The 24,734-nt window shown below is 44.6% G+C and overlaps 1 protein-coding gene and 1 non-coding gene across 10 annotated transcripts in view; both read left to right on the top strand.

Annotated features, from left to right (window-relative positions):
- Nucleotides 1-24,734, top strand: part of Arnt2 (aryl hydrocarbon receptor nuclear translocator 2) — a 165,468-nt gene that overhangs the window by 88,195 nt on the left and 52,539 nt on the right. For all 9 annotated transcript variants that reach the window (XM_006507239.4, XM_006507244.4, XM_006507243.1 and 6 more), the window contains 3 exons: nucleotides 12,572-12,674; nucleotides 18,288-18,353; nucleotides 18,665-18,750. In XM_006507239.4, coding sequence (XP_006507302.1) covers nucleotides 12,572-12,674; nucleotides 18,288-18,353; nucleotides 18,665-18,750 — 255 coding nt within the window. The remainder of the gene's footprint in view (nucleotides 1-12,571; nucleotides 12,675-18,287; nucleotides 18,354-18,664; nucleotides 18,751-24,734) is intronic.
- Gm25790 lies at nucleotides 132-238 on the top strand. The gene has a single exon (XR_003947115.1). It is a non-coding gene; the product is annotated as a U6 spliceosomal RNA (small nuclear RNA).

Raw genomic sequence — 24,734 nt, 5'->3', positions numbered from 1 at the left:
GAGTTTTCCCATGACACATTGCTGCTGCAAGAGTCATTCTCAGATCCCAAAGAAAAAGAGATGGAATAGTGGGAAAGCTTACATTGTTGTCTGTGATGGACTCTGATTGGCCTGCTTAGAATACTAGCCTTGTGCTCGCTTCGGCAGCACATATACTAAAATTGGAACGATACAGAGAAGATTAGCATGGCCCCTGCGCAAGGATGACACGCAAATTCGTGAAGCGTTCCATATTTTTAAAAGAATGAATTTATGAAATTCCTAGCCAAATGGATGGACCTGGAGGGCATCATCCTGAGTGAGGTAACACATTCACAAAGAAACTCACACAATATGTATTCACTGATAAGTGGATATTAGCCCCAAACCTAGGATACCCAAGATATAAGATATAATTTGCTAAACACATGAAACTCAAGGAGAATGAAGACTGAAGTGTGGACACTATGCCCCTCCTTAGATTTGGGAACAAAACACCCATGGAAGGAGTTACAGAGACGGAGTTTGGAGCTGAGATGAAAGGATGGACCATGTAGAGACTGCCATAGCCAGGGATCCACCCCATAATCAGCATCCAAACGCTGACACCATTGCATACACTAGCAAGATTTTATTGAAAGGACGCAGATGTAGCTGTCTCTTGTGAGACTATGCTGGGGCCCAGCAAACACAGAAGTGGATGCTCACAGTCAGCTAATGGATGGATCATAGGGCTCCCAATGGAGGAGCTAGAGAAAGTAGCCAAGGAGCTAAAGGGATCTGCAACCCTATAGGTGGAACAACATTATGAGCTAACCAGTACCCCGGAGCTCTTGACTCTAGCTGCATATATATCAAAAGATGGCCTAGTCGGCCATCACTGGAAAGAGAGGCCCATTGGACTTGCAAACTTTATATGCCCCAGTACAGGGGAATTCCAGGGCCAAAAAGGGGGAGTGGGTGGGCAGGGGAGTGGGGGTGGGTGGATATGGGGGACTTTTGGTATAGCATTGGAAATGTAAATGAGTTAAATACCTAATAAAAAAATGGAAAAAAAAAAAAAAAAAAAAAAAAAAGAATACTAGCCTTAGACCAGATCACTGTGACTGAAGGTGAGTGAGGTGCTTAGGTTGACAGAAATGAGCTCAGCTTGCATCCAGTGTTTTGCCCTCAACCAATCTCTGAGGCCAGGATGGAGAGCTCTTGTAAGAAGATAGCAGCTTCCCCCCATGTTCATAATACAGAGAATTAGCTGAGTGCCATTCTAAAAAAAAGTGTTGCTATAGGCAGTAGCTGGTAGCTAAACTTGCACATGTCTCCACACAGCTCAGCTGCCCTCAACCTCTCTTCCTTGGCTTAGGAAAGAAACTGCCTTGACTAGAACTAGTGAACTGATTGATGCATTATCCAAACACCTGCCATTGCTATGAAACATGAGGAAATTGTACCTACATTTTGTGATCTTAATGTTGTTGTCTCCCTAATTCCCAAATTGAAACCTACACTCCTTGTGAGCACTGAGGTGGGTAAGTGTTGATTATCCCATGATATCCTGATAGGTTTGATGCTTGTGACAGCTATTTTCTGTGTCACTCTGGTCAAAACACTCAACAGAAACAACTCAAGGAAGGAAATGTTTATTTCATCTTAGAATTTTAGAAACTTCAGTCTGTAATGGCCAGATCCATCCTCAGGATATCAGTGGCACCAGGTCTGTGTGCCAGAGGCAGCTTTTAATCTCACAGTAGACAGACAACAGAGCAAAGCAGGACCAGGGACAGGGTACCACTTTCAACACTCACCCACATCCTCCACTGAGACCCCATGTCCTAGAGGTTTCATATCCTCCCCAACAGTGTCAGTTTCAGAATAAGCACGTAAAGCAAGCCTGTGGTGGACATTTCAGGTTCAGACCACAATGCTCTGGTGAGAGAGATTCATAGGATCCTGCTTGCCTCTTCCTCCTCACAAAGAGAGAGTGGTAAAATGGTATCTATGAAGAACAGGTCTCCATCAGACATCAGATCTGCCACTGCCTTCTTCTTGATCTTTTCTCAGCCTCCAGAGCTGTAAACAACGAAGTTGACTGTTTACAAATTACCCTGTCTAAGGCAGGCATTTGTTACACAGTCCAGAGAGCCTGTTTTCTTATGCTTTTCCAGTCTTATTGCACACTGGTTGGGTTCCTGTGCTGGCGCAGGGTGCTTGTTCCTGTGTGTGCAGCTGCTAGGATGGTGGGGGTCAACCTTGAGAAAGGGAACACATTGTTACTGGAACGCCAGTGAAAGTATCTTCAGCCCCTGGGTGCCCATTTCAGGGGGCCACACATTTTTAGAACCACATCAAATATTGTCATGTTGTGGGGCCATTACTTCATTTTGTCATTAAACATCTTTTTCTTGGTTTTATCCCTTGGTTTCTTTTAAAAGCAAGATAAGATGTTTCTGGTTTTCTCGAGGTTCTTTTGATGAAATATTTCTAATTTATATTTGTATTTCTCTTGTAGCCTGGGGAGCATTTTTATGTGCACAGAGTCTTCTTTTGTAATCTTATCCAAAACAAACTTCTGATTCTTCTTTTTTCAAAAAGTCACTACTAAGAAAAATAAAACTTAAAAGCTAGCTTACCAAAATGTTACGGAAGAAATATATGGTCTCAGGAAAAGGCACCCTGCTCTAGAATCTTTAAAATGTCTTAGTAAAGGGTCGGGTGATTGATATCTTTGTGGACTGTGTAGTCTCTTCTATGATCACTCAACTTAATCGTTCTAGTTTGGATGTAGCCATGGACCAGAAACAAATGAGTAGGCAGGACTGGTTTTCATTAAAACTTTATTTACAAAAGCAGATGGTGGGCCAGATTTCAGCTGACCCCAGTTTCTCAAGCATTTCCTGCTCTTTAACTATCCCGGGAAAATTACAGTTCAAAACTTTAAGGTGGATGGGTGACATTTTTATCCCATTTCATGGGTACAGTGGTTTGAATGAAAATGGCCACCATGGGCTCATAGGGAGTGGCACTGTTAAGAGATACGACCTTGTTGAAGTAGGTGTTGATACAGGAAGTGTGTTGCTGGTGGACTTTGAGATATCAAATGCTCAAGCCAGGCCTAGTGTATCTCTCCATGATGTTTGAGGAGCCAGATATAGAACTCTAAGAAACCTCTCTGACACCATGTCTGCCTTTGTGCTGCCATGCTTCCCACCATGATGACAATGTAAGCCAGCCCCAATTAAATGTCTTCCTTATAAGGGTTGGTGTCTTATAAGGTCATGGTGTCTCTTCACAGCAATAAAACCTAAGATAATGAGGCAGAAAAACTGAACACTAAAGAGTTGAGAATGAGACTCACCATGATCTTTGGGGTTTAAGATGAAGAGTGGTAAGTATAATCTAATGATTCAGTGATTGTGTAGCATAGCACTCATCCTAAGCTGAGACATTATACACACATACACACACACATACACATGTGTGTGTATGTGTGTATATATATATATATGTATACATATATGTGTGTGTATATATGTATACTTAGATTTGCATATGGAGACACATGCATGCATATGTAAACACATACACACATGCATAGACACAAATACTCTTATGCAAACACATTTGTGTATACACATGTATACATACATACAAGTACACTTATATATCTATAGGTACATACATACACACAGATTCGTAGAAATGCATACATACATATATACACATAGGCATATACAAAACATACATGGCTATATACACATGAACTCATATATATACACAAATATATAAACATTTGCATATCCACATGTGTACACACATGCAAATACATCCACACATGTACATAAGCACGAATATATATGTACATATATATACATACATGCATTATGTACCAATATGTAAATATGTATGTGCATATAGATGTACTCCACAACAGCCTTATACCATATGGAAAATCTTGAGATAACTTAAATCTTCCAAAGTAAATTCTCCATGCAAAATATTATTATTAAGCCATGAAAATGAGATTTATTATAACAATCCCTTATTAGTTTATGCTAAGTGACATGAAGTGGGAAAGTATACCCATGAAACATCAACTAATTGAAATAAAAAGCTAGTATGTAGAGAAAAGCATTGACAGCAGTCTGCCTACATGGAGAGAGTGTTTTTTCTCCATAGAAGATTGTCTGGGATTTTACTCGATGGGCATATGGGTATGGGTATGGGTGTGGGTGATGTAGAACAATGTTTTATAGTGATCATGTTACTTAAAGAACAGAAAAGCACCTCAGGAGAAAAATACTTATCTAAGTTCATATAGTTCTCAACCCAAGACAGAGATCTTCATATTCTGAGGCTGGCTTCGTGTCCTGTTCCCCAGGGCAGGGCTTTGGTCTAGCACCAGATCAGAGGCCTTTGGAGATGCACCCTGCTTTGGCTTTCTGGTCCATTTGGCTGTATATTCTAGGCGCTCACAAAGTACTGCCTAGAACCTGCCAGCACTTTGAACTCTAGCCCCCTCAGTGGACCCCCTCATGAAACTCAGATCTTCTTCTCATAACCATACAAAGTAGGGATATGTGATCCTATTTTCCAGTCAAAGAAACTGAGACATAGAGAGTAAATACCCTGTTCAAACTTCCATAGCTGCCATGTGGAGGAGCTATGTCTTGGATCCTTCTGCGCCACTCCTTTTGAAATAGCCTGCCTCACTGTTCTCACTCACCCTAACTCTCCTTTGTATAACAGATCCAGAAAGATACTTCTTTCCCGATGTACTGGAAAATGCTTGGGGCTCCTATGGCAAAGGCAGCTGTTGAGTGACTTGTGCACTCCTGGATTAGGTGACAAGATATCATGGTCACAGAGAGGCTCCTCATGTCTGTACTAGTAAATGGATGCCTTTCTGACTAGATGCTCACAGAATTCAAAGAACAGGAAAACAGCATGTATTAGTATTCTATAGTTATCGTGTTACTTACAGAACAGAAAAGCATCTCAGAAGAAAAATACTAGTCTAAGTTTATATAGCTCTCAGCCTGAGACCAAGCTCTTTATATTCTGAGGCTGACTTGATGTCATGTCTCCCAGAGAAGCCAGGGAGGTTGGGGGATGGCATCTCTGTGACAAAAGTGGCTAACAGAAGCGATTTCCTAGAGGAAGGGCTTATGTCACTTCACAGTGTGAGCCTATCATGGAGGGAAATCATGGTGAGGCTCATGGTGACATAAACATATGGCCAAGCTTCTTACACAATGGCCAGACAGACCAGTAAGCAGAGAGTCAGACCTGAAGCAAGGCTGGGCAGTAACCCTTAAGACTGGTCTCCAGTGACCTAGGTTCCATGTCCCAAAGATCTCATAATGTTCCCAGACAGCACTGACAGCTGGAGAGCAAGTGTTCCAACACAAAAGCCTGTGGAGGACATTTCTCATTCAAATCATGACAATGGAGGATCAGGCTGAGAGTGGTAACTAACAGGCTGGGAAGCTGCGGCCCAGTGCTGATATGGACGCGTTTCACGTGCAGAAACAATAGATGTGATGTCAAGCGAGAGGCTCCCTGGACGAGACCAGCAGGCTTGGGATGGAGGAGAGTGAGCCCTGAGTGAGGGATGTTAAGCACCCAGCTATACCACTCCTGGGCACATACCCAGAAGATGCTCCAACGTGTAATAAGGACACATGCTCCACCATGCTCATAGCCTTATTTATAACAGCCAGGACCTGGAAAGAACCCAGATGCCCCTCAACAGAGGAATGCATACAGAAAATGTGGTACATTTACACAATGGAGTACTACCCAGCTATTAAAAACAATGACTTCATGAAATTCTTAGGCAAATGGATGAAACTAGAAAATATCATCCTGAGTGAGGTAACCCAATCACAAAAGAACACTGGTATGCACTTACTGATAAGTGGATATTAGCCCCAAAGCTCCAAGTACTCAAGGTACAATTGAAGCTCAAGAAGAAGGAAGACCAAAGTGCTTCAGTCCTTCTTAGAAGGAAAACAAAATACTCACAGGAGCAAATATGGAGATAAAGTGTGGAGCAGAGACTGAAGGAAAGGCCATCCAGAGACTGTCTCACCTGGGGATTTATCCTATATACAGTTAACAAACCCAGACACTATTGTGGATGCCAAGAAGTGCATGCTGACAGGAACCTGATATAGATGTCTCCTGAGAGCCTTACAAATACAGAGGTGAATGCTCGCAGCCAATCATTGGTCTGAGTGTAGGGTCCCCAGTAGAGGAGTTAGAGAAAGGACTACTGAAGGAGCTGAAGGGATTTGCAACCCCATAGGAAGAACAACAATATCAACCAACCAGACCCCCCACCCCAGAGCTCCCAGGAACTAAGCCATCAACCAAGGAGTACACATGGCTCCAGCTGCATATGTAGCAGAGGATGGCCTTGTCAGGCATCAGTGGGAAGAGAAGTCCTAGGTCCTATGAAGGCTCGATAGATGCCCTAGTGTAGGGGAATTGAGGGCAGGAGTTGGGAGTGGGTTGGTGAGTGGAGGAACACCCTCATAGAATTGGGGGGAGGATGGGGTAGGGGGCTTCCGGAAGGTGGGAAAACGGGGAGAGGGGATAACATTTGAAATGTAAATAAAGGAACTATCCAATAAAAATAAAAATTAAAAAAAATAAAAAAGGAAATGGACACTGAGATCCCAGGGCATGCTGGCAGATCTTGAAGTGAGGAGAAAGAAAGGGAATGATCTTCCAGATTCTAAAGTAAAAGAAGAATGGTTTGGGATATGGCTCAGTAGTAGAGTGCTTGCCAAGCGTGTGCAAAATCCTGGACTCTGTCCCCAGCATCTCTAAAACAAAGAAAACATTGAAGGAAGAAGGATGTCTTACTGGAAGGCTTTGGTAACAGAGGGATGGCAGGTAGGCACAGCAGATGCAAAGGCAAAATAGGCAGCGTCTGTGTGTGGAAGCAAGAGCTTCCTGTCCCGGGTGGGATACTATTGCTTGGAAGGCAAGACATCAGCTTGGTTCTTACTGAGGCATTGGCTGAGGGAATGCGTGTAAAGAACTGAGTGTTCACAGGTCAGCTTATTCCAGAGGGATGCATTTAGAGGGCATCAGGAAGACCTGGTAGGAGGAGAAGAGAAAGGTGCATAGAACAAGCATGAAGAAAATAGGAGATGACTTAGAAGTCCAGCCTAGCAAACCATGATGGAAGGTAGAAGGTAGGATGAGCCAGAGACACAAGTGTGAGAGAACAAGTCTCCCCACTTTGGACCAGGGATGTTGCTCAGCACTAGACTGGCTGACTAGCATGCCTAGCACGAGGAAGGCTGTGTGTTCAATCCCGTGAACTTTAAGAAAACACGTTATTCTGTTCACACAGAGGAGGATGAGGGTAGAGAAGGGAAGACCTTAGCACTGGCCTGGACTGACTGATTGATGCCAGGTATCTACTGACATGCAGACCATCCAGCCCTAAGGCTTCATGGATCAAAGTTAAACATCAGCATGGTCTCATGGGTATTCATTCTGGAATCCCCTTGCGATCCAGCCCATTGGCTCACAATGGGATTCAGGGCCCAATGCCGGGATGGCCACCTGCCTTCACACATCTCCACTGCTGATATATTTGCCAGATCCAGCTCATACACCCCCCTTTCAGAAATACACCTACAAGACAGTCAAGCATGCTTGCATTCCTGAATAGCCTAGAGAGGGGGCTCACTGGGCTCAAGGAAACCTGAGAAGCATGTGGAGAAACAAACGTTGGGGCAGTTGTCTCTGAGGGTCCCCACAGCAGATCACAGGAGATGTGTTTGTTCATTTCCTCATGTTGCGCCACGAGCTGACTTCGCAGCTGGGATTTATTTTCAGAGCACTTTGGAATTTGACAGACCCTCCTGCCTCCTGCTTCACAGCTGAAACCTTTTGCCATTTGGTTGATGATAAAGCAAGTGATGGTTTACACTAAAAGGGCTGTAAAAGATGCTGTCTGTGAATGAGACAGACAGGTGTCAAAACCAGAGTCCCAGACAGCACAGTCAGCAGAGCTCCAGATCTGCTCTGCAAGGTCACTGGCAACTCTCAAGTTCAGTGTCGCCTCCAGGGGGCGTTGAAGTCTGTGTGCACACACCTTGCTTAGAGGTGCCCCTCAAAGTGCCTGGTGCCAGTTTAAAGCATGCACCTTACAGAGCTGTGCTCCACATCTGTAGAGAAGGCTGCCAGGTCCAAGAGTACTGCAGGAGTGAGGAGAGCAAGCTGATAGGCCCAGTCCAGAGCCATACCTGCCAAACCATCCTAAAATGATGCCAGAGAGCCAGCTCAGGAAAGCACAGCGTGCCTCCGGAGTGTGGCCCAGGGAGGTGGCTGCCTGGCATATTTGTTGTCCTTCATGTCCTTCCTTCATTAGTACAGCAAGCCCAAACAGAGGACAGGAGAAGGTATTTCACTGTTCTTCTCTTTCTAGTGAGAGGGTCTCACTTAACTGATTCAAAGGAGGGGGCTCTCAGCCATGTTCTTGTGCCCTGTGTCCTTCACTAGCATTTGTCTATTTGTAAGTCTGTTCTGTCAAGTCCTATTCCATTTCTTTCTATTTGGTTCCATTTACTCCACCCACCCCATGTGCTTAGATCAGTGCATTGTTGGTGCTGTTAGTTTGTGGTCACTGAGGTAACAAGTGGGTGTCATGATGAAACTCAAGGAGTCAGTCAAGGAAAGGGGCAGCTCAGGGCCAAGGGGGCAGCCAGGAGCACACTGGGAGCCATGAATTGCGCTGGGTAGCCAGGCCCCAGGCAGAGCCGAAGAGGCTCATGAGGTGAGCAGAGGCCAGACTGGATGCTTTCATACTGGGATATGGGATGTGGATTTTTGGAGACCACTAGTGGGGAGCATGAGTGATTTTCAAGAAACAGTGTGACTGTTTAAGTCTACCATGCTGACTGTATATCACTCCACTTTACTTCGCTCTCACTGAACCTAGGCTGGCAGCTATCAAGTCCCAGCAACCCTCCTGCCACCATTCCCCAGTGCCCCTGGTGGTACAAACATATGTACCCTTGCCTAGCCATTTTACATGGGTGCTGAGGTCTGGGCTCGGGGTCTCATGCTTGCACAGTAAGTACTTGTTCCCACTGCCATCTCTCCAGTCCCTCATGCTCTTCAGTGGAGGATTTCAACAATTGACTGGTAGGGTGAAGACCATGGAGAAAGGGCAGCTTTGGAAGAATGACACATTTTGTTTGCAGCCGTGAATGATAGAAACAACTGGACACATTGACGCTTCTAAGAGGAGTCTGACTACATGGGGCTTGTCAAATATGTTCAAGGCTATGGTGAAGGCTGGGAGAACCACGCAGTAGAGTTCTACAGTGAGGGAAGAGATAGAAATGAATCTGACTCAAACAAAGAAAACCAGAATCTTAGAACCAAGGATAGGGTGAGGACTAATTGGGTGGAAGATTACTAAGAATTAACACTGGAGTAAAAAGAATTCTTGCTAGACCCACTTACCAGAGTTCATACTGAATATAGGCCACAGTGATAAGATATCAGGGGAAGTCAGATACTAAGGGTGAGCGTTTTGCCCAATAGTGTTACTCAGTTTCCCACTGCCGTGATAAAATACCTGGAATCATCACTAAAGATAAGATGTTGGTTTTGGCTTGGGGATTTGGAGGTTCCAGTCAGAGAATGGTGGTCTGAATCATGCTTTTGACCTCTGATGGGGTACTAGATGGCATTGGGGAGGAGGCAGGGCAGAGCATACTGCCTAACTCACAAGATAGGTCATACAAGAGCCCGCGCTCCCATAGTCGTCAGAGGCGCATCCCCACTGACCTAAGCCACTAACCTAAGGACCATCTACAATGCCCCACCTTATAAAATTTCACCGTATTCAGTAATGCCATTCTGGGGACCAACTCATGCAAACTTATAACACTGACTTACCTTAAGATGTCTTTCTAAAACTGTATGCTTTGGACCAGAAGAGGAAGCCAAAAGCTGAGCCCAGCTTAACAGGGGACTCAGAGGAGCCACCATAGAGTTTTGGTTTAAAGGGAATGTCTTCGTCCTCTAGAGATGGGTGTTAAAATGTCTTCAGTATGTTAGAGGTAATAGGAGAAGAAAAGATGTCACCAAAGACCTCTCAAAAGAAATGGGAAAGAAAAGCTCCAAGGCCCAGCACCAAGAGAGGGTAAGGGCTGAGAACGAAGAGCCACTTCTACAAATGAGGAGCTAGATGGAAGTCTTGGTGTCCCAGGGCAAAAATATTATCAGGGTCTGCTGGGAACTAAGGGGGTGTAGGGAAAAGAGGGGGGAGGGAGGAGTCCATGTCCAGCCAGAGTTCCTCCTATGCTCTGGGCAAGTGGACATGGGAGGGCTGCCAGATGCTTTCCACTCGGCCCCGGGTGGGCATCGGGGCAGCCCCCAATACCAGGGGACCCAGGTGACACCCTTGGCCCCGGGGATACGGGAGAGAGGGCAGAGGGAGAGAGGTTCCCACACAGGCAAGAGTCCTTAGTCTGGGCCTTGACTGGAGCACGGGAAGTCTTTCCATCAGGAGATTAGAAACGGCTCGTTAGAAGAAAGCCTATCCTATTGCCCATGCACAGAGGGCCTTGATGAACAGAGACAGTCCATGGTTTTAGAGCTTTATTATAGAAAGGCAGGGAGAAAGGAGAGAAGGTGGAAAGAGAGAGAGACCAGCCATGGCCAAGAAGAGAGAAGGGGGAAAAGGAGAGAGAGAAGAAAGGCTAGAGTAAGAGGGAGAGAGCAAGAGGGAGAGAGTGTAAGAGAATGAGAGGAGAGCATGAAGAGAGAAGGGAGGAGAGCATGAGGAGAAAGAGAAGAGAGTGAGGTGGGGCCAAGCTGCCCCTCTTATGATGGGCTGTTATCTTACTGTTGTTACGTAACTGGGGAGGAGTGTAGCCTGAAGGTCAGAAGCTTGGGATATTGTCTACATGAATACTAACCACATGCTTCTCCTGTGAGGGCTGTGGGGGCAGTAACTTCGACAGGAGCCTTGAGTCCCGGAGACAGAAGGGAACTCCTTCCGTCCCATGTAGGTGAATTATCACCACTGGGTTTTACCGGGTTTCAGACCTCAACTTGACTGGAGACCAGACTGTCTGTGACTGCCCATTGCCCCCACAAGGGTCATGTTGAAGAGTGGGACAAGGAAGAAAGTGACCAAAGCATGTTGTTTGCAACTGGCACAGAGATTTCCCTGTGGCCTGCACTGGATGATATCCATGGAACTGTGGTGGGTAATGGCAGGTTGCAGGGTCCAGTACTGGGAGGAGGCCAAGTAATGGACCATGAGTGTTGATAGCACAATCTGCCCGCAGATGAAGAGAAGATAGGACTCCTGGGTCACTGAAGGTTTCCATTTGCTCTCTTCTTTCTAACAAAAGAGTCGTGATGTGTTTATATCCTGGAGGCTGTCGATAGTAGAGATTGGAGACATTGGGGATAGCTGAGTAGGAAGGAATCAATAGAGAGAACAAAATGTCGCTGGTCTCAGAGACAGACACAGAGATTCTAAAATACATCTTCCTCTAAAATGAGAGTAAGATGGCTGAGTGAAGCCCAGGAGGCAGAAGATAGGCTGAGCACACAGTAGGGAGGGAGAAGAACATAGACAATATCTAGCTTCCTGGCTCAGGTTTCATTTTCTAATGACACCCAGGCTGGTGTGCAGAGCCTGTTTGAGAAGGAACTGGTGAGCTGCCTTGTAGCTGCACAGCAAACTCCCAGAGATGGAGCTCTGCCAGGCAGAGGACTTGGAGTGGCTGCTCGACAGAAGAGAAGACGTTAGGTCACTGGCATCCAGAGGTGACCTCTAAGACTTCCACATGAATAAAACTGCACAAAGGATTTATATAGAGAATGACAAGGAAAGATAGATGAGATAGAGCCACTATGATGAGCGGGAAAGGACAGCAAAAGAGCAGAGGGTGCCAGAAAGGAGTGACAAGCCCGGGTTTTAGGGGAGGGGTGCTGTTTGGTTTTTAAGACAGAATCTCCCTATACACCACTAACTTGCCTGGAACTCACTATATAGACCAGGCTGGCCTTAACACTCCAAGATCCACCTGCCTCTGCCTTCTGAGTGTTGGCATTAAAGGTAGTGCCACCATGCCTGGCTTAGCAGGATGTTTTGTTTTGTTTTGTTTTGTTTTGTCTTGTTTTGTCTTGTTTTGTCTTGTTTTGTTTTGTTTTGTTGGAGATCTATGTATAATTTGCAAATTTCAGCAAAGCAGCCAGATCAAATAAAGGAAAGATGTGTTTTTGGATTCAGCAATGGGAAAGTTGTCGATGACCTTGGCAGAGGCTGTTTTCATGGGCTGGGGGAGGAGGTGACCAAACTAGAGTGACTTAAGGCACAGGCATCCAACAATAGAGCTGACAAGTAGAGATTGCACTGAGAAAAACAAGGTCTTGTGAACCGTATGGATTCCATTTCTCTGTGAGTTTCTGCCAAAGAACACTGGGGGTGCCAAGAAATTAGCCTGGCTTGTTCTGACTTGGCAGAGATTTGGAGCTCTGCCCCTTCCTTCCCAGCCCTAATCTCAGGCAGAGGCTCACACTACTATGCTTCTCTCTCTTTCAGGCCGCATCCTGGACCTGAAGACTGGGACAGTGAAGAAGGAGGGACAGCAGTCATCCATGCGCATGTGTATGGGCTCTCGGCGCTCCTTCATCTGTAGGATGAGGTTTGTGGGTTAGCAGAGGCCCAGGCCAGGGGGCTGCACTCTACCTGGTGCTCTTCAGACAAGAAGTATACCCCAGTACTTGATCCAGCGTGAGAACACTGCCTCCTGCCCTTTAAGTGACTCACCATTTCCCACCATTCCATTTCACACCTTTGTGTAGCATATTATCCTTTTCTCTCTTTCTCATTCTTTAGCTTTTTGGTTTTGTTTTTAATGTAGCCTCAACTGTCCTGGCACTTGCTATACGCACAAGGTTGGCCTTGAACTCACAAAGATTCTCTTGGGTGCTGAGATTAAGCGTGCTCTACCACACCAACACACTTTTGTCCTTTTCTGGCGGGGGGTGGGAGGGTGGGGATGGGGGAGGCTGTGCTGAGGATTGGACCTAGGACTGTGGCCCCCAGGCAAGTGTTCTGCCCCTGAGCTATTTTTTAGCCTTTGGCCTTTGGGGACAAGGCTTCTCAGTGCAGTGTAGGGTGGCTTACTCCACTTCTACCTCCTTGGTGCTGTGCATTGCACTAACACTCCCCCTCTGCACCTCTTGATTGTTCTCCTGACTGTCCTTCAGGGCCTCTCACACACCTTGCCTCTCCAGAGTCTGTACTCCTCAACATGGTCTGTATTGAAACCACCAATCCCATTCTTAATCTTGTGTTTCCTGTAACGACTCACACCTTTTTAACTGGCCCTCAACATAATTGATTACGTTTTTTATATTTTGTTTTGTGTTTTTGAGTCAGGGTCTCATGTGTCCCAGGCTGGCATCAAACTTATATAGCTGCAGCTGACTTTGAAGTTAGGATCTTCCTGCATCCACTTCCTAAGTGCTGAGATGACAAGTGTGGGCTGCCATGTCTGGTTTATAGGAGTTCAAATCCAGAACTCCCTTTATGTAGGCAAGCACGCTAGTGACTGGCTGAGCCACATCCTGCACCTTGTAGCTTTGTATTTAAAATGTAATTCAGTTGCATCATTCTAAGGATGGAGACTGTGATGTATACTTCTTTAACTTCTTTTTCTTTTTCTTTTTCTTTTTTTCTTTTTGAAATAACAACTTATATAGCCCAGGCTAGCCTCTAACTCTTTGTACCTCACCCCAACTTTCAACAGAATGTTTTGTATATAGTGATTACTTGAATTCTTGAAAGATTGGGTCCAGGTCTCCTCATCACCAGCAAATCTGAAAGAGAAAGGGGCAGAGAGACAAGGAGGGAGGGAAAGAGATTGTTTTGGTTCTTTTCAAAGAAAAACAAAGGTCATTGCAGCTTTTTGTACCATTGAGGTGATGGTAGGAATTGAGATATATAATCTACTTGAAGATATATATTATGGCATGCAGCCAGTCAGAGAGGTTAGATATAGGACTTCACTATGTCCTGTTCCCTTGGAGAAGTAGGTATCATCTCATTGCTAGGGTAGGAAAGATAGCTGGGAGTGTCTTTAGAGTGAAGAGCAATGGTCATTCTTCTAGACTGAGGTGCCAAACAGATAACTAAATAGAAAGATAAGGAGCCATTTGGCTGTGTAACTCTGAAACCCAGAGGAGAGGCTAGGGCTGAAGATGGACTCAAGGATGGATATTGGGGTGGCAGCTGAGCTGATAGGTCAATCATTTTAAGTGACAGGACATCAGAGGACAGCACATGGGGCCCTACTTCACCAATAGCAAACTGAGGTGAGCATCCAGGCAAGTGGGAGAAAACGAGAGAGGATTAAGGAAGAATTTGAAATGTCACTGCAGAGTCCCAGAGGCAAGATCTGAGGCTTCAAGGATGCTCCTCAGAGGGAGAAGTGGGAGAAGCTGGAGCTGCAGGCGGGCAAGCAAGGTAGACTCAGCCCCCTCTGCCCAGCCTGCCCTGGCATGTGTTCTTCCCTGGGCTGTCTTCAAACATCTCTCCTAACCGGTGTGGGTTCCTGCATCCATCTTGGTTCAGCAGCATTGCCTGTACCATCAGCCTTTCCTCCTTCCCTTAAAGCTGTATGGTCCCACTGAGCTGCCCGTCCCAGACAGGCACAGAAGAGCACTGGCTACTGTCATTCTTACTGAGTTGTCTGCTACCTGAAGTGACTTAGCATTGCACATCTTGTGGATACAATAAAGTTTTAAAGAGAAAATGCTTTAAAATTGATTCAAAATTCTTTTTTAGAATAGCACGTTTTAACAAATTCTATTCATCATGGCAGGAGAGATAGCTGTGTTACAAAAAAAAAAGGGTCTAGCAAGGAAGTATGTGCATGTGTAATCCCTGTGATAGGAAGGTGGACACAGGCAGATTTCTGGGGCTGGCTGTCTACTGGGCAAATCCTAGGTGAGAGGCCATGTCTCTAAAAACAAGTGAATGGCATTTGAGGAGGAATAGCTAAGATTGTCTGAACAGATGTGCCTGTATACATGTGTATACACAGACAGACATATAGACACACACAGAGAGACAGATACAGAGAGAGGGGAACTCTACAATGATATGTAGCAAAGAGTGACCTATATTCGTTATCCTAGGTAGATCTTCAAAACCCTAGTTTACAAAACATCACTTTAGGGTCTGGTGAGAGAACTGTTAGTTCCCCCTGCTTCTGCTCCTCTCCAGACTGACTGCTGGAGCTCTACCTCAAAGCCCCGATGAAACTCCTTCAGCTGCCTCAGGTGACAAGATGGCACTGGAATGGCAATGCATAAGTGGTCTCTGAGACATCCTAATGGAGTCTCACTGGCTGCTTGCTTTGTTGCACTGAGCTGGACAGACATAGGACTCCTGGGCACAGCATCCAGCCAGAAAGAGCACATTATCTGCTGGTCAGTCACAGAAGGGTCCTTCCATCCTACCTTGGCAGCGAGTTAGTGATATAAGCCCAAGTGATATCAATTCTTAATTACTCCCTCCCAGCCAATCTCATGAGTTAATTGCTTGGAGACATCATGCACAGCACACCACTTCAATTAGCAGCTTTAAAGTGCCACTGTCATCACCCATAATCCCCATCTCTCCAAGCCCAGGTACCTTCAGAGAATGTCCTCATAGTTGCTCAATGGCAAATGAGCCCCATGCTACCAGGACTGGCTTGAGAGCTGTATAGCACTTTGTTCTGCTTGGAACATGACACCATCAACAAAGCAACACTGTTTCCTCAGGATACTGGGCATGGACTGCCAGAAAGGGACAGAGGGCCCTGTTGGCATCCCTGAGTGACAAAGTCACAGATCGATCCTGCTGTGAAAACCACTCCAATGTTGGCAGCTTCCCAAGGTCTCAAAGCATAATTGGCTTTTTTGTGTGTGTGCGTGTTGTAAATGAAGACATCCAGGCTGGCACTTGTCATGTAGTTGGGAAATGGAAATGCACTTAGCAAATGGGCATGCCAAGTGGTGTCCAGAACCTGGATGCCTGATACCTGGGATTCTGAGAGCGTCCATGAGAAGTAATCAGAGAGGTTCTACCACTGTGGAGAGTGTTTCATCCTCTGGTCCCCAGAGAGTGGCCCCCAGATAGACCTTATTTTATGCCTATGGTCCCTTTGCTCCACTCTCTTTTGCCATCAGTGGGCCTTCCAGCTGTGTAGTTTGTTCCTAGTTCCAGTGATGGGGTAGGGTATCCACAGTATGATGCTCAAGCCTGGGAAGATGCTACTGTTCAAACAACATCTGCTTTGAGTTAGTGTCTCTGCTCAGGCCTGAAGAGACACTGCAGCTGTCATCACCCTCCTCCTCTCCACAAAGCCACCGGTTCCACCAAAATGATCTGTGGGACCAAGCATGGCTAGGCTTCTTTTGTCCTTCTGTAAGCCTCTGGTACTAAGATGGGCTGTGAAATGATTCTCATGCATGCAAAAATACTGGCCAAACTCTCCTTCTAATGGCAACTACAAGTCAAGAGGAGGCAAGCCCACTTCTGCCCTTTGGAAGGATAATAGCCATGGGACTTCCCTGAGTAAACTTAGGACAATTGAGAACTATCTACGTGATAGCAAGATTATGTATGGGGAGTAGAAAGTAAGGGTATGCAAGAAATTCCGTAAGTGCTGGTCCTAGGTAATTTTTGTAGCACTTTTCTTTTGACAGCAGCATTTGTGGCAAGCAGGAGCATCAACAGGGGGCATCCTTTAGTGTAAGGACTCTTGTGCAGACCTTGGGTATAAAGGATCCTTAGCCCTGCAAATGTTAAAGCTCGTGGGCCATGCCGATGTAAGAGATTGAGATTCCTCAGCTCTTGACTGCAGCTGGCATTTCAGTTTCCAGGCCATCTAGGTATCACGTTCTTCCACCTTTGATAACAGCTCCCAGGCCTGAAGAGCTAAAATTCTTGACCCTAAAGGTTTGACAAGTATGTAATTCTTCCTACAACCGGACCTACAGTTTCTCATCTCTGACTCTGCAGGCCTCTAGCTGCTCTGCTGCCTCGGCCTTCACTGATGCTCTCCAATCTCTGCCACTTTCTGTGTGTTATTAGTTCAGGCCATAATGGGGAACGCCAGGGCCAAAAAAATGGGAATGGGTGGGTAGGGAAGTGGGGGGGGAGGGTATGGGAGACTTTTGGGATAGCATTGGAAATGTAATTGAGGAAAATATGTAATAAAAAATATTAAAAAAAATTTAAAAAGTAATTAAAAAAATACAACTCCAGAAAAGCCTTTAACTGGGCTTAATGTGATATAGCAAGAAAGGCAGCATAGGAGACTGTCTCACAACCAGCTAACAAAGTGGGCTAGAGAGTCTACTTATATAGCCAAAAAGTGTATTTGTATCAATTATAGCAAACCTTGCAAGCAAACGCAGGCTAGTCTTTGCCCCTGTCACAGACTTATCCTTTGCTTGGCAACCAGAAGAAGCGTTCCCCTCCTGGCTTAGGTAGAAATTGTAGTGAGGTCATCTAGAGTTCACTAAGGCTTTTAACAGTTAAAAATTCCAGTAAGAACTATTTCAAATAACTGACTAGGAGTACACCATCAACAGTAGTTTTTACAAGGTGTCTATGAAGTGTTCAGAGCAGCGAGTGCTCACATAAGGGTAGTCTGACTGGCTGTATGACTAATACTCATTGTGCTCAAGACAGTCACAGATAGATGCAAGAAGTCCAGTTACCGGGGGGGGGGGGAGTTTAATCATATCCCCTCCATACCGCACCATCTTTATTTATAAGAAAGAGAACATTAGAAAGAATGCTTACCGATTAAAGAACTCCTCAATTCCGTTGTCGATATGGCTCAGTCGGTCAAATGCTTGCCTTCTAAGCCAAGACCTGAGTTTGGTCCCCAGAGTCCATGTGGAAAAGACTGGGTGTGGTGGCACACTTTAGTAGTTCTAGCACCAGAGATGCAAAACCAGGAGGGTCCCTCACTTGGTAAGCTGCAGACCAGTGAGATACGTTATCCTAAAAGAAAAGATGGAATGGTACCCGAGGTCATCCTCTGGCCTCCACATTTATAAGCATACACATGCACCCACACACACATATGTGCACGTTCACACAGTTGAACACACACACAAGGAATGTACACTAATAGTGGTTTGAACCCTTGCTTTGGTGAGAGGTGCGTTCCCCTTGTCTGTTTCAGCAGCATCTCATATTTCAGACGTTTACTGCATTCGCTGGTTCTAATGCATATGTTGACTCTTAGGTGTGGAAACGCTCCCTTGGACCACCTGCCTTTGAACAGAATAACCACCATGAGGAAAAGGTTCAGGTGCGCACTTCTCTCTATGATGTACTTGGGACTATGCTAGTAGATGTCGTATTAGCCCCACAGTGGGGAATAGTTCAGCTTGAATAGGACCAACAGAGTACATGTCAGGGTGGCAGTACCCAGGGTGAGAACTGGGAGTTGGGTGAAATTTATATGTGACTTTGAAGCCCCATTGATGGAAAGGAGGCAGGATGATGGGAAATCAACCACTATGGAAACAAGGGAACAGGTAGCTTAGATACCAAAAGGGTCATCAGCATCCTGCCATGTTTCCATATAGTGAAGACAGCTTCATGTAAGTTCTCTTCCAGGAATGGCCTTGGCCCTGTGAAAGAAGGAGAAGCCCAGTATGCTGTGGTCCACTGCACAGGTTACATCAAGGCTTGGCCACCAGCAGGTAAGCAGAACACTGCTGATGTATTTCCAAGAAGGCAGATGCCTTCACCTCTGATGGTATAGTTGGAGAAAACGTGGGAAAGTATTGTCATTTTTCTTTGTGGTTAGAATGTCATTTTTGATACCGGAGAAAACCGCCGCTATCTGAAATAGGTTTCCAAAAAAACCTTGATTCTTCAAGGGTGAGTGGAGCCTTTGCATCATCAACCTCAGAAATGATAATGTGGAGATTTCAAATGATAGTTGCAGCCGTGTCGCCACAGATATGCATATCAAAATCACATTGAGATAACAGATAAGAAGCATTGGCAAGGAAAAGGAGAATTAAACCATCATATCTTGCTGGTGGGAATGTGAAATAGCATAGCTGCTTGGAAAAACACTTGCAAAATGTTAAGCATGCAGATACTGTATGACTTCACAGTTTGACTCCTGAATATCAATCCAAAAGAACTGAAGACCTAGATCTACAAAGAAATGTGACTATACATGTTTGTGCATAATGGACAAAGAGTTAAAGCAACCCAAATATACATTAGGTGATGGATAGATGAATATAAATGTCATGTAACCATACAGGGAATAGTAAAGCACCAAAATATAGCTATGTGGCATAGTAATCCCACAAAACAAAGAGCACAAACCCTATGGCCTTAATGTGGTTAAATAACATAGAGCAATAGCCAGACTAGTGCTTGGAAGAAATAAAAATAGTTTACAGTATGCTGCCCATTGGCAGGCAAGCAAAAATAGAAACTGTAAGATAAAGTGGCTTGAGTTTCATATTGTAGCTTTGCCTCTGCTGGGCAGTGAGCTGTGGATTATGTTTTGCCTTGGAGGGGGCTATACAAGACCCCTCCTTGACTAGAAATCTACAATGATCTTTCCTTCACTGGCTGACAATACCTGCTTCATAGCTCTGCTGCTCATTGCCCACCTCTGACCTGGCATGTTGACTTTCATCTGTACTGTAAGAGGTCTGGAAGTAAAATAATTTCTCGATACTGTCTGGGTTTTCAAAGAATGAAGTCTCTATGTCCACAAATACCATTAGCACCTTAACGCAATTCTGAAATACTTTGCATAATCATACCAGTAATGATTGTTGTGTTTACTATGTCCGACATAATTACAACAATCATAGCAGTGTTATGGAATATCCAGAGTCTGACACCTGCAAGTCAAAACTCAGCAATCTAAACACCCCACATTGACTTTTTGTGCATGTATACACACAGATAGATAGATAGATAGATAGATAGATAGATAGATAGATAGATAGATAGATAGATAGATAGAGAGAGAGAGATATGCATGAGCACAGCCTGTCAGTACAATGTATATGAATGTTCTTAAAGGTATTTTTTCCTACTTAAAATATGATCTTGGTCTTTGTTGGATTACTATCACAAAATATTACAGACTAGGTTATTTACAATGAAAATAAATATTTTTCTTAGTTATAAGGATGGTGACTTCAGGGCTAAGGGACTGCATTTGACAAGAGTCTTCTTGGTGTGTGTCATATTGTGGCAGAGGGTGTCTTCTGGGGAGAGAAGTGACGCCCAGCTGGCACCTGTGAGTTTAGATGTCTCTCCATTTATTTGTTTGTTTGTTTGTTTGTTTTTTATCTATCTATCTATCTACCTATCTATCTATATATCTATTTATTTATTGAGACAGGGTCTCACTGTACATTCCCACTGGCCTGAAACTCAAAACGTAGACCAGGCTGATCTTAAAATCCACTTGCTTCTGCCTCCCACGTGCCTGGATTAAAGGAGTGTTCCAACACACATAGCTTCTCTCTCTTAGGAAGCCACTAACATCATCATTAGGTCTCCGTGGGATCTAATTTAACCCTCATTTCTTTTTTTTTTTTTCTTTATTAGGTATTTTCCTCGTTTACATTTTCAATGCTATCCCAAAGGCCCTCATTTCTTTCAAAAAGTTCCGTCTACAAATGCCATCAACACGTGAATTTGGGGTTTCGGGTTTCTAATGCATGAACTTTTGGCAACACTTTCCTTTTTTCTTTCCTTCCTTCTGTGTGTGTGTGTGTGTTAATGTACACACACAGTGTACATGTTGTGCCTGCATAGGTCAGATCCCCTGGGAGTAGACTTACAGAAGGTGTGAACTACCATGTTGGGAATCCAGTGCAGGTTCTCTGAATGTTCATCCAACATTCTTAATCACTAAATCATCCTCTTTAAACCATAGGAAGTATAATTTACAAACTACCAGTATGTTGTTTACCAAAGGACAGAGATTCTGAAGGCATCCAGCCCTCAACTTAGGAGATCCACACATAGTTCTAACAGCGCTGCCGAACCAGTTGGAAGCAGTTCAGTGATGGGGATTTTGTAAGTGGCAAGGCATGGGGACATCAGACAGTGCTTGAGAAAGTAGGTTTGTAGTAGGAGATTGTTCAATGAGATGAAAATAAGAACAAAAGATTTGCAGGAGGACTGGCAGCAGTGTCTCCATTATCCAGTGTGTATAATGGTCTATGTATGGCCATTGTTGAGCAACAACGGCAGGGCTACAAACTCCAGGCCCATCTTTCTTGAAGTGCTCAGATAAATACCTCATTGTAGAGGTGATCATAGGAAAGTGTTATCTTTGGAGACAGAAGAGTCCCTATGCCAGCTGAAGTTAGGAAAATTTGCCCTGAAATATGCCCATACCCACACTACATCAGTACTCCAAAGCCATCTGGAGATCCATGCCAAGAGGATGCCTTGATTCCTGCTGAATCTTTCTTCACTTAAGTTACTTAATTATTCTGACTATACAGGGTGTAAATTCCTCTTCTGCTTCCAGACTCAATATTATGCCCTTCTGCCCCTTTATTGGGGCTCCAGACCCATGATCTCACATGAGTAATGACATGAGTGTGATAAAACTCACCCGGCCCCTGTGGGCTGGGAGAAAAGAGGCTGTGACCCAAGAGGTAGGCAGTGGCTGCACCCAGAGGGTGAGTTCCTCTGGAGCTGCGTGTGTCTCAAGACTGTTGGTGTTAGCTTATTTGAGGCAGTAGGACTTATTCTTTGCCTTAAATACTGGCCTATGAAACTGCCACATAAGGAATGGTTGGAGGAGCCAGGGTGTTTCACTTAGAGAAAATGAGACATGATTTCTGTCTGCAAGTATTTGAGGGGGTGTCATATGAAGGAGGAATTAGTCTCAGGGTAGTTCCAGAAGGCACAACTTGGAGCAAAAGAGGAAAGTTACAAAAGAGAGAAGTGAGTCAGGGGCATGCAAGGGCATTAAAGATACGACAGACACATTAAGCTACGGAAAAAGTCAGTTTTCACAGTTAACCAGAACCGCACGTTGAAACAATTTGATACCACTCTCTCTTACATTTTAATGGACCAAAAAGCAAAAAGGCAAATGAAAAGTAAAGACAATATGCTTTTTGCACTGCTGTTAGGAATGTAAACTAATGCAAAGCTTGAGTAGACTGAGCAGTGTGTATCAAACATCTGACAGTGTGTGGCTTATGATCCAGCACTCAGATTGGTGGAAATTTATTCTAACAAATTAACTAGAGATATTTGTATATTGTGTTCTTAATCACATTTAATGACTGTGAAAGATCCAAATGAATCTGAATGCCACTGGTAGAGAACTAGATAAAATAAATGTGGAAACTCCATACACCAGCACATTGGGCAGACATTAATGGGCTTTTGTGCTATTCAAGAATTTTGAGAACAAAATAAAGTGTAAACAATTGTTTTTAAGTGGCCACAAGACATATACATCTTGTTTTTAAAATTATAAATGAATAAAGCATACACGTGTGTTAAAGCTGGAATATTAACCATTTATTTCTGACTATGGATTGTTGGAACATTTTCTTTTCTGTTCATGTCCACATTTTCCCATGTTTTACCTGATTTTAATAATAAAAGAAAATGATGTTTTGAGACATCAATCTGAACCTTCAAAGATGGTATTCGAAATGATCAGATTATATGGTTTACAGAGAGCTTGGAAGTACATCATTGTCTGCTTTTTGAGTCTGCTCTTGTACAGGGTGTTTCTGTGAAGACACAGGTTCTAGAGAAGTCCATCTTTCTATATCATTACTCATGCATGCATGCAGGGGACTTAGTTGCCTTGCTGCTTTGTTCTGTGGCTACAGGGACTGTTTCCATTATTAATAACTGCATTCTTAGCACATATAACTCTAATTCTAGATCACTGTTCATAGCCTACAAGACCCAAGGGCAGATGCTGGGCTCATCTTCTCACACCCATCTATCATTCAGACTTAGCAAACATTCTATTTTTGAAGGCTGGATGAGTGGGTGCATGGATAGATGGGATGGATGAGTGGGAGGGTGGTGGAAAAAGAAATGCTCTTGAAATGAAAAATGGTAAGTCTAGAAGGGTGCCTGTGTGAAGCCAGTTCTTGCTAGAGTTTCTAAGTTTAAGAACATCAGTTTTGTGGAACTCTTTTGAGATGGTTAGTGGCAGAGACAGTTGTGTGGCTTGGATGAGTGGTAAACTGACGTTATGACCCTCTTACCCCTTCCTAATGTCATAGAGTTGGGGTACTGGGGTAGCAAACATCTCACTGTAAGGACTATCAGACGCCTTATAAATTTATAGCGCCACTATCAAGCACCTTGCCTTTCATAGAGGCATCTTTGAGCAGATGTCATTTCTAAAGTGGAGGTGTGGCTTACCACCTAATACACCATGTAGAATGCCTGGTTACCTGACAGAATGTCGGCACAAGAGAGCCAAGGCCTGACCCAGGGTATAGAGTTTGAGTTCAGGACATATGGCTTGTCCCTGGGACAATCTAGATCATGAAAGCATTTGGCACTTTCTTCACTGGTGCGGTGGGTGTCTTTTTTCTCACTTTGTTACTGACTTTCAGTAAGCCATGGCCACAGCATGCCACAGGCTTGAGGTTATTTTGCAGTTCTGGCCAGAAGCCTCTGGGGTCAGCCCAGTGCTCAGACTTCAGCCGACAGCTTGGCTCTGCCATGAGCTCATCTCCAACAGTTCTGGGTTTCTGGCAGTTTGCTTCTTGAATGTGGTTTGTTTTTCTACCGTGTGGAAGTCTCCAAAAATCGCTTGCTGGTATTGAGGCCACTAAGTCATAAACCATGGCTGCACCCCTCTGCTTCCTAGCCACCCTACCCTAGCCACCATATGTGGCATGCTCAGGATCTCTCCAGAATCAAAAGCCACCACATTAGCTTCTGAGATGGGGAATAACTATCACCATCATCTGGTTTCTCATCCTCAGGCAGGATGGAATGCCTCTTCCTATTCCTTCTATAGATGGTTTCTGAGCTCCACTACAGACAAGCTTTGTGACGTCCTGGGGATCCTGAGGTGAGGCTGACATGGTGCCTGCTTACAGAGCTGTAGCAGGGACAAACTTCCAAGTCAGCCGCAAAGCCTCAAGTCATAACCAAGGCACAAATTCAACTGTTGGGTTGTGTCAAGGCAAGCTTGTCTAGCCTGCATGCCAGCCCGGGGGGCAGAGATAGAGAGTAGAACTGGGATGAAACGTAGGGTAATGGGAAAGACTTTGCTAGTTAAAAACGCATTGCAAGCAAGGAAAAAAACATAGGCAGCAGAGGTTTGAACAGTAGCACCTGTCATTGGGAACACTTTGAGAGCTACACTCAGTGGAAAGCCCTTGACCTTATTTGTTTATTTAATCTTCACAAAACCCCTGATGATATGCAGACACAGTTATTTTCTAGTTTCTAGATACCTAAAGACAGCATTGTGAAGCAGTTGGCCCAGCACATGTGGCTAGTAAAAAGCTTAAGGTTGGACCATACACTTGGACATCTTGGTGCATTCGCTGTGTACTCAGCCTTCTCCATGCAGTAAGGAGATACTAGCTGCCGGTGGGAGGGTGGGTGAAGCACAGGGATAACATCAGATCTTGGGGCTATCTTAGTTAGGATTTGTATTGCAATGAAGAGACACCGTGACCGTTGA

Source organism: Mus musculus, chromosome 7, assembly GCF_000001635.26.
Source record: "Mus musculus strain C57BL/6J chromosome 7, GRCm38.p6 C57BL/6J".
NCBI classification, from domain to species: Eukaryota; Metazoa; Chordata; class Mammalia; order Rodentia; family Muridae; genus Mus; species Mus musculus.
This window is presented reverse-complemented; position numbering and strand designations above follow the sequence as displayed.